Below are 10,533 nucleotides of genomic sequence, written 5' to 3'. Positions count from 1 at the left end.
ATAACCGCCCTTCAGCGTAACACACCAGCTTCTGTATCTGTATATAGCCGGTATAACCGCCCTTCGGCATAACACATCAGCTTCTGTATCTGTATAGCCGGTATAACCACCCTTCGGCATAACACATCAGCTTCTGTATCTGTATAGCCGGTATAACCACCCTTCAGTGTAACACACCAGCTTCTGTATCTGTATAGCCGGTATAACCGCCCTTCGGCGTAACACACCAGCTTCTGTATCTGTATAGCAGGTATATACGTATAACCGCCCTTCGGCGTAAGACACCAGCTTCTGTATCTGACAGTGTATATCCAGTATAACCGCCCTTCAGTGTAACACACCAGCTTCTGTATCTGTATATAGCCGGTATGACCACCCTTCGTCGCAACACACCAGCTTCTGTATCTGTATAGCCGGTATAACCACCCTTCAGCATAGCACACCAGCTTCTATACTACGATAATTCTTGGAAAATTCCTCAACACCTCAATTCTTGGTTGATAATTATAACTCTGATATTTGAAGACATCACTGTTTCTTGTTCTTTTCTGGGCTGGCAATAGCTATACTAATTATAAGTGGTTAAAAAGTCCACCAGTATATCAGTCATTTTGTACATCGTGCAAACAGTAGTTTGGGCACTTTTCGTCTGTCTTCCATGGATAGGTTTTTTTTCATTTCCGTTACACTAGCACTAGATTTCAATATTCTTGTGAAGATTAACATGATGAGTAAAGATTCCCTCGCAAATATACCATAATATCAAATATGTTATAATAATGATTGCCATTACATAGACTATTTCTAACATCCCCTATTCCATTTAGGAATACGATGTCGGCAGGAGCATTGGTATCAACGTGGATTACATCACAACTTTTGACTTTGGTTTGGCGACTGAAGACAAGGAGTTTCTAATGGCGGTAATCACTCCTAAACTATACTATATTTGTTTATTTGTTTATTAGAATTCACTACAAGTACATACATAAGAATTCACTACAAACATTCAAGTGGAAGGGAGGACAAAACAGAGAATCGGCCTCCTCTTTGCTACCAAAGATCTACCAGCGTTTGTTGAATCGATGATTGTTAGACATAGTAATTAAATAATGAACAAGTGACCAAATATTTGTAAAGACTGATAATGCTGGCATTGCACATGGAGTAATATTTGAATGTTATGAGCTGATTGATAGAAAGTTAGAACCTCACAATAATAAGTGCACTAGAATATTCTCTGTTTCTGTGATATCTGTTTCAAATGTAGATGTTGTTTTTGCAGCAAGGTGCTGTGGCTACTATGGCGTTCCTACATCAATGGGTTCATGAAAACCATCCCGAAGAACGCGAACCCGGGCAATAAACAGCTAGCTCCCGGCCGGAGTCTAGGCGGTTAGTGCCGTATTTGCCCAGTCACAAGTATGCAAATGATGTACATAGTCACAATAAACCATGTAACTCATTTGCATACTTGTGACTGGGCAAATACGGCACTGACCGTCTAGGCTACAAGGACTAGCATGTCGGGGGAACGTACCTGTACTGCGCCTCCGCGAAACACCGATTTTTCCTGTTTTTTGTTTGGTCAACGTTGCATCAGAATTTCGCCTGTTGCAGACGATATTTTTTTAGATCCAACATTTGGAAACTAAAGACGGGATGTTAACCTTCTATACGCGAGTACAACCTTATATGAGACATTCTGCCGAAGTGCCATGCACAATAAATTACGGGTTTCGCGCAGGCGCAATACCTTCTGCCGACGAGTTACAACAAAGGACCTTTTCACGGATCCCATTGCATGCTGGGAGACGTGAAGCACTATGGGCACAAGACACACACATATCTGGTGAATTTCATTACGTATAACAATTCAGTTTATGAATAATGAAGAGAAGAGAGTGAAATCTCCGTTTTATGTTGTTATGGCAGTTTTGGGTGCAATAGTTTGCATTTTACTTTTTCTTATGATTATCATTTACAAAAGGAATTGTAGTTTGAAGTTTGGTAACAGTATTGTGACAGGTGAAACGGTAGTCTTGTTAGGAACACAAGAAATGTCGCTTATACAGTTTATTATAATCACAAAACAATAACAACAAAGTACTATTTGTATGAGGGCCATTTTATCAATTGAAATCTTAATCGGGTGAGTGTATATTGTTTATCTCTATTTCCTAGTTTGAAATGGTGCCATAATGGAAGGAGTGTGACGACTGTGTTTCAGCATACTTGTGGTCAGCATAATATAAGGAACGACGAATTTTCATTATTTTTGACATGTACAGGTAGCTCCTACAACCTTCATCCTAATTATCAAAACATTCAACAACATGGACTGATAATAATGTCAACGAACGTATTTGTATTCACAGCGTGTTAGGTATGGAAACAATTCTACAATTTGTGTGACATAATTAACAAGATCTATGCCAGGTTATAGTGTTCTTACTTGTAGCTTTCTAACCACGCACCTATTCCCCTTCTCTAGGAAGGAAATATACTAATCTCTAATCAAAAACAAACATGTACAAATATACGCAATACGATACGTACGAAAACAAGCATTGCTACAGTCGTATCCTTCTTCTGTCGCTATTCTCTATTGATCATTTAAAATATATCATTATTAGCAATGGTAAAAAAGGTCCAATGTGATAACAATTTCCTAAGAAAAGCTTTGGAATCGTTATGCCGTAATAATTTTTGTTTTAGTATTCGCAATTGGGGAAAGTGTCTCCTTGGTCATGTGACGTAGAGGCAGAGTGCTCGACTCGGAACCAAGAGGTCCCGGGTTCGAGTCCTGACATGCCACCGATCTTGTGTCATTGGGAAAGGAACTTAACACGACTTTCCTCACTTAACTCAAGTGTAAATGGGTATTGTCTTGTCCTGTATTTGTACTCTGTGTTGGTGGCGGCATAAAATGAGTTGATATAACTTGAGTGTGCCGTCGCCATGTTTGGTCATTAAATGTTGGAATGAAATAAGTGCCTCCTCTAATTGTCTCCATTAAATGCAGTGCAGGATCTCGGGCCCATTATAACGTTCTAGCCAACATCATAGAACCTTCTCTTTTGGGATACGGGGGGCGGTACCGACTTCCAACTACCTTTGACCCGTTCTAGTAGCCACTACCCCACCAAGAGTTCTATGAAGCGTCCCTCTCTTCAGTATCCCCGTTGTCGGGGGTAGTATCTTCCCTATCTCTCTGATTGTAACATTTGCACTGTTCTGACCTGGATTTCGGACCGGCGATAGCGTTCTCTCTAACACTACGCGACCTTTTCTTCCCACGGCCGTACTGGGCACCTGCCTTGGCCATCCCATACGGGCTAACAGTTTCGTCAAGATCTTCATCCTTTATCGTTGAGTAATATGGGTCAACTGCAGTGCTATCGGCGGTAGCTCCGTCAGCCTGGTTTTCGGGGGCATTGCCCGGTTGGTTGTTGCTTCTCAGTTCGGCCATCACGTGTTCGTCTATATAGTCATTATATTTACTCCGTAGACAAATACAGACTGCGAAAAGGACAAGAATGGGTACTGTACACAAGGGAACAAAAACGTACCAGTTTAGATTCAGATATGTCTGAACTCTCGTAGGAAGAAATACTACGACGGGATGTGTGTGGGCTTTAGTGTTGACGACTGTTGAATGAGTGGGCGTACTCGTCCTAATTCTCTCAGAGGTTGCCAGCTCGTGTACCACATGCGGTGCAATGAAATTGTCTGGGATGTGAATTCCAGCTTCGATAGTGCTAGTGGATGACTTAACACCGCATTGGATAGATCCCCCTTGCCACTGTCCGGCTAGTTCTCCATCTACAGCTAACACAGACGCCGTCCTGACACCATAGTTTGGAGCTGCCTGATTGTGTGAGCAATTTGTAGTTACACGGGACGGCGTCTCCCATGTCCATCCACAAGCACTTATGTCGTGTTGGAATGAAATGTTGAAGTGCTGAGATGTTAGGTTGGCGTTTCTTTCATCCTCACCTAAACCCGGCAAGAGAATAGTAGTATTATCTGGTAGGACCCAGAAGATACTGCTCTCTTCCTCCCAAGTCGCCTGGCACCGAATATGCAAATCGTGATCACCAATGTCCTGCGTAATCTTCACCACTGGCGAGGGGCATGGCAAGTCATTTGTGGGAACAGAGAAGATGTATTTGCCTTCCATCTCCAGTGGGTAGTGGCAGGGTAAACTAGAAGGGATTAGAGTAAAGGAACTCCTGCCACGGGTTGCGAACCAACGATTTGCACAGGTACAACGTAGTCTGGTTCCTTTCCAAAACAGCAACAGTTTCATTCTAATTCCTCGTACCCAAGACTCCCACAGAACCGTCAACGGGTTGTCTTTCAAGTCCAAATCGAATAATCCCTCAAGACTGCGAAAGGCGTCTTGCTCTATAACGGTGATCAAATTTTTATCTAGAATTAACCTGTTCATGCGTCTTATGCCGAAGAACCACTGACTTTCCACCCTCTTCAATCTGTTACCCCTCAGACAAAGTGTGCCCAAAGACCTGTTTTGAAAACTGCCTTTATCGATGATCTCTATCTTGTTGTAGGACAGGTCCAGCGCTAGCAACATTTCTAATTTTTCGAAATAATGCTGCTCAACCTTCACCAGTTGATTGTGTGAAAGGTCGAGCGCATTGGTGCGAACCAGGCCCTGAAAAGCCCCACTATGGATTGAGGAGATCTTATTGGATGATGCGTTTAGCTGTAACACATTGCTCAGACCATTGAATCCACCTCGAGCTAAATAGCTCAGTGACGTCTGGCGAATTCGCAACCACTCCAAGGTTTTGAACCTCACCAGACCTGATGGTGCCAGTGTCGTCAGATTCACCCCACGAATGTCTAGAAAGCGAATGTTTTGTAGGATATCACCGGGGCCCAAAGAACCAGACAGATTGGTAGATGTTGTTTCAGTCAGTTTGAGAGACAAGGTACTGGGCTGAATGTTACACACAAGTAACCTAAAACTCTCGAAATCTGACATGCTACAGACGATACACCTACGGTACATATTGTCTGCTGGCTTGACGATGTCAGGACAGGTCGTATCTTTGCAGGCATCTCGTCGAAAGGTTTGGCATCGGGTGCGAGTTAAAACTCCGCGGGGAGAGACAACCCCGCTTGGAAATGTTAGATATACTGACAAAATCAAGATTGCAGCTCTGGTGATCTTTGCAGATGTAGCCATTTTGGACGATGATGTGCAATATTCTCTATTCAACTGGCGTTTTACAGTCTTTGAGAAAATATGGTAGTTGTGCCGATTTCTACTTATAATGGAGCTCGTCTTGTACCGAATCTGATACGGATTATTTCCCCTTGTGTGAAAAATGGATGCTTTGTAAGAATGTGTTGAAAAGGACAACAACTAAAAGGTACGCGACGTTTGAATATGTATCAACTGTCAGCTACCAGTAGAGGGCTAAACAGTCGTCCTGCAAAAAAATGGGATAAAAATAAAACATTATGCATGGTATACTTACACATATGGAGTCAAAGGTAAAAGCATCTATTCGCAAAACAACTATCTTAAAATACTACACAAATAATACAATGTTGCAAAAGCACATTAAACAAAAATGGATTGCTGTCAAGAGAATAGCCTCCTTTGCAGACGTTCCCAGATCGGTCTTTTTGGGGGGGGTGGGGGTTTTCTGATCAACCGTATAGATCGTACGCAATAGAAGCTCAGGCCGCCAACCCTACATACTAATAGCTATCCCAGGGGAAGCTTCTATTGCGTGCGATCTACGTTTGATTAGAAAAATCCCCCCCCCCCCAAGAATGACCAATCCCGGAACGTCTGCAAAGGAGGCTATCAAGAGACACATATTCCTATATCCTGGTCGCCTTGCCTTGAAACGAAAACGCGTCGTCCTTGAAAAGAGTATCTCGTGTCCCTGTCTTCGATGTGGTTTTACGTTGTGACTAAATTGTCTGCCAGGTTCTGTTCTGAATTTAATAGTGTTAAAAATGTTCTGGAAAAATGTGGTCCAAAGTGCGCTAAGAACGCCAAAAAGTATCACAGCTGCTTTAAAAGTAAGCTTTTACCATTTCGTTCAAATGCAAGCTGTTCCTTATACTATAGATTTATGGCCTTTGAAAGGTTTACTGAGCAATGTTAGCGAAAAAAAGCACCTGCCAAGTATATATTAGTACGTTCCTATTTCTAGATTTCTTAACGTTTAATACTAATACATTATTTCGGCTCACATTTGACATATGTTGTACTAAGACTAGTATCTTGGCAAATATTTCTGGTAATGAATTCATCTAACCATTTCTTATCCGTACTGTATACTCGTAGTAGTATCCGTATTGTTTAGTAATCCAACCTGTATACGCACTTCTCTACAAAGTACAATGGTTATGATCCCCCAGAAGATCTAGTCGAATATATAAAGAATAGATGAGATAGGTTATGGAAATAAATTAGGCAACTTACATGACTTACGAATGAAATTTCTACTCGTTTTAAGTGAACATGCTTAAAACATAGCAGTATAGAGTGATGCATTAGATTTAACACGTACACACAGAGACGTTCAGTAGAAGCATCTAAAACTATTGATTCTCTGAATAATTTTACCTCAGGCTGCTTCCGAAGATCGCGAGTACTTCACTTCGTCGTAGCGAAAAAAACAAGCGAGCACATATAAGAGTGCTGATCCGCCGATCTGCAAAGCTGAGACACAAAAGAATGCATAGATGTAAAAAAAACGCAGGCCTGTCTTTTCGTAATATATGAATTATGAATCCAGGACAACATATCACAGACCTTTTAGATACACCCACACACAGTGGGTCTTTTATAATAATTCCAAATAAGATTTTTTTTCAACCTTATTTTAATCTATTCAGGCAATCAGCTACTTTAAAGTTTCCATACCAACTATAATCTACATTTATCTCAAAAAATCATATTCAAACGGCATTTATTTCGTAACACTACATATATCTTTTATTGAAATATACACGTCCTTGCAATATACACGTCCTAAAAAGTACTGATAGTTTCCGATTAGGATGGCTTAATGATGCTACTGATGTTACAAACTTTTATTTCACGGCACATCGCGTTTCTAGGTCGTCAGGTTATGACTTTATTCATTTCCATGTCATCCCCATATTTGTTCACACCGTTTCCTGACATGCCACCGATGTTGTGCGCTTGGGAAAGGCACTTAACACTACTTTCCTCACTTAACTAAAGTGAAAATGAGTATTGTCCTGTCCTGTTTTTGCACTCTGTGTTGGTGGCGGCATAAAATAAGTTGATATAACTTGAGTGTGCCGTCGCCATGTTTGGTCATTAAATGTTGGAATGAAATAAGTGTCTCCTCTAATTGTCTCCATTAATTGCAGTGCAGGGTCTCAGGCCAGTTATAATGTTCTATCCAACATCATATGACCTTCTCTTTTGGGATACGGAGGTCGGTATCGACTTCCAACTACCTTTGACCCGTTCTAGTAGGCCTACCCCACCAAGAGTTCTATGAAGCGTCCCTCTCTTCAGTATCCCCGTTGTCGGGGGTAGTATCTTCTCCATCTGTCTGATTGTAACATTTGCACTGTTCTGACCTGGATTTCGAACCGGTGATATTGTTCTCTCCAACACTACGCGTACCTTTTCTTCCCTCGGCCGTACTGGGGCACCTGCCTTGGCCATCCCGTACGGGCTAACAGTTTCGTCAAGGTCGTCATCCTTTATTGTTGAGTATATGGGTCAATAGAAGTGCTATCGGCGGTAGCTCCGTCAGCCTGTTTTCGGGGGCATTGCCAGGTTGGTTGTTACTTCTCAGTTCGGCCATCACGTGTTCGTCTATATAGTCATTATATTTACTCCGTAGACTAATACAGACTGCGAAAAGGACAAGAATGGGTACTGTACACAGGGGAACAAAAACGTACCAGTTTGGATTCAGATATGTCTGAACTCTCGTAGGAAGAAATACTATGAAGGGATGTGTTTGGGCTTTAGTGTTGACGACTGTTGAATGAGTGGGCGTACTCGTGCTAATTCTCTCAGAGGTGGCCAGCTCGAGTAACACATGCAGCGCATTGAAATTGTCTGGGACAAGCATTCCAGCCTCGATAGTGCTAGTGGACGACTTAACACCGCATCGGATGAATCTCCCTTTCCACTGTCTGCTTAGTTCTACATCTACAGCTAACACAGACACCGTCCTGACACCATAGTTTGGAGCTGCCTGATTGTGTGAGCAATTTGTAGTTACACTGGACGGCGTCTCCCATGTCCATCCACAAGCACTTGTGTCGTGTTGGAATGAAATGTTGAAGTGCTGAGATGTTAGGTTAGCGTTTCGTTCATCCTCACCTAAACCCGGCAACAGATTAGTAGTATTATCTGGTAGGACCCAGAAGATAGTGCTCTCTTCCCCCCAAGTCGCCTGGCACCGAATATGCAAATCGTGATCACCAATGTCCTGCGTAATCTTCACCACTGGCGAGGGGCATGGCAAGTCATTTGTGGGAACGGAGAAGATGTATTTGCCTTCCATCTCCAGTGGGTAGTAGCAGGGTAAACTATAAGGGATTAGAGTAAGGTAAGTTCTGCCACGGGTTGCGAACCAACGATTTGCACAGGTACAACGTAGTCTGGTTCCTTCCCAAAACAGCGACGGTTTAATCTTAAATCCTCGTACCCAAGACTCCCACAGAACCGTCAACGGGTTGTCTTTCAAGTCCAAATTGGATAAGCTCTCAAGACTGCGAAAGGTGTCTGGCTCTATAACGGTGATCAAATTTTTATCTAGAATTAACCTGTTCATGCGTCTTATGCCGAAGAACCACTGACTTTCCACCCTCTTCAATCTGTTACCCCTCAGACAAAGTGTGCCCAAAGACCTGTTTTGAAAACTACCTTTATCGATGATCTCTATCTTGTTGTAGGACAGGTCCAGCGCTAGCAACATTTCTAATTTTTCGAAATAATGCTGCTCAACCTTCATCAGTTGATTGTATGAAAGGTCAAGCATAGAGATGCGAACCAGGCCCCTGAAAAGCCCCACTATGGATTGAGGAGATCTCATTGGATGATGCGTTTAGCTGTAACACATTGCACAGACCATTGAATCCACCCCGAGTTAAATAGCTCAGTGACGTCTGGCGAATTCGCAACCACTCCAAGGTTTTGAACCTCACCAGACCTGATGGTGCCAGTGCCGTCAGATTCACCCCACGAATGTCTAGAAAGCGAATGTTTTGTAGGATATCACCGGGGTCCAAAGAACCAGACAGATTGGTGGATGTTGTTTCAGTCAGTTTGAGAGACAAGGTACTGGGTTGAATGTTACACACAAGTAACCTAAAACTCTCGAAATCTGACATGCTGCAGACGATACACCTACTGTACATATTGTCTGCTGGCCTGAGGATGTCAGGACAGGTCGTATCTTTGCAGGCATGGCGTCGAAAGGTTCGGCATCGGGTCTGAGGAAAAACTCCTCGGGGAGAGACAACCCCACTTGGAAATGTTAGATATACTGACAAAATCAAGATTGCAGCTCTGGTGATCTTTGCAGATGTCGCCATTTTGGACGATGATGTGCAATATTCTCTATTCAACTGGCGTTTTACAGTCTTTGAGAAAATATGGTAGTTGTGCCTATTTCTGCTAATAAAGGAGCTCGTCTTGTACCGAATCTGATACGGATTATTTCCCCTTGTGGGATAAATAGATGCTTTGTAAGAATGTGTTGAAAAGGACAACAACTAAAGCGTACGCGACTTTTTGAATATGTATCAACTGCCAGCTACCAGTAGAGGACTACAACAGTCGTCCTGACAAAAAAAGGGATAAAAATAAAACATTATGCATGGTATACTTACACATATGGAGTCAAAGGTAAAAGCATCTATTGCTAATACAACTATCTTAAAATACTACACACATAACATAATGTTGCAAAAGCACATTAAACAAAATTGATTTTTTAATCAAAACATTTTTTATTCGTTTAACAAAGAGATGTACATACAGCGAAAGACAGTGTGGCAAGCCCCCCTTAATACGAATGCACTAATACACAGAAATGGAAACAAAATGGATTGCTGTCAAGAGAATAGCCTCCTTTGCAGACGTTCCGGGATCGGTCTTTTTCGGGGGTGGGGGGTTTTCTGATCAAACGTATAGATCGCACGCAATAGAAGCTCCGGCCGCCAACCGTACATTCTAGTAGCTATCCCAGGGGAAGCTTCTATTGCGTGAGATCTACGTTTTGATTAGAAAATACTCCCCCCCACCCCAAAGAATGACCAATCCCGGAACGTCTGCAAAGGAGGCTATCAAGAGACACATCTTCTATATCTGTCGCCTTGCCTTGAAACGAAAACGCGTCGTCCTTGAAAAGAGTATCTCGTGTCCCTGTCGTCGATGTGGTTTTACGTTGTGACTAAATTGTCTGCCAGGTTCTGTTCTGAATTTAATTTTGTTGAAATTTTCTTAAATATGTTGTCCAAAATGCGCTAAGAACGCAAACAAGC

At 42.3% G+C, this 10,533-nt stretch overlaps 2 protein-coding genes and 1 pseudogene across 2 annotated transcripts in view; 1 reads left to right on the top strand and 2 right to left on the bottom strand.

Moving 5' to 3' along the window:
* LOC109474380 overlaps window positions 1–698 on the top strand; it is a 10,881-nt gene extending 10,183 nt beyond the window's left edge. Inside the window, exon 12 of the mRNA XM_019774684.1 lies at window positions 693–698. Within this exon, the coding sequence (XP_019630243.1) occupies window positions 693–698 (6 nt within the window). The remainder of the gene's footprint in view (window positions 1–692) is intronic.
* Window positions 699–3,094: 2,396 nt separating this feature from the next.
* LOC109474377 lies at window positions 3,095–5,011 on the bottom strand. The gene is made up of 2 exons (XM_019774673.1): window positions 4,792–5,011; window positions 3,095–3,522 (listed from the first exon to the last, which is right to left on the bottom strand). The coding sequence occupies exons 1-2, from the start codon at window positions 5,009–5,011 to the stop codon at window positions 3,155–3,157; spliced, it is 588 nt and encodes a 195-aa protein (XP_019630232.1). The 3' UTR covers window positions 3,095–3,154.
* A 2,509-nt stretch (window positions 5,012–7,520) lies between these two features.
* Window positions 7,521–8,963, bottom strand: LOC109474367 (annotated as a pseudogene).
* Window positions 8,964–10,533: the final 1,570 nt, after the last annotated feature.

Source organism: Branchiostoma belcheri, unplaced genomic scaffold (genome assembly GCF_001625305.1).
Source record: "Branchiostoma belcheri isolate BF01 breed outbred unplaced genomic scaffold, Haploidv18h27 scaffold102, whole genome shotgun sequence".
Lineage (NCBI taxonomy): Eukaryota > Metazoa > Chordata > Leptocardii > Amphioxiformes > Branchiostomatidae > Branchiostoma > Branchiostoma belcheri.
This window is presented reverse-complemented; position numbering and strand designations above follow the sequence as displayed.

Coding starts and splice junctions, on each gene's coding strand:
- LOC109474377 (XM_019774673.1), bottom strand. CDS start 5,011: ATGTCAGATTTCGAGAGTTTTAGGTTACTTGTGTGTAACATTCAGCCC. Junction 3,523..4,791: donor CTTGGAGTGGTTGCGAATTC/GCCAGACGTCAC, acceptor TCCTTTTCGCAG/TCTGTATTTGTCTACGGAGT.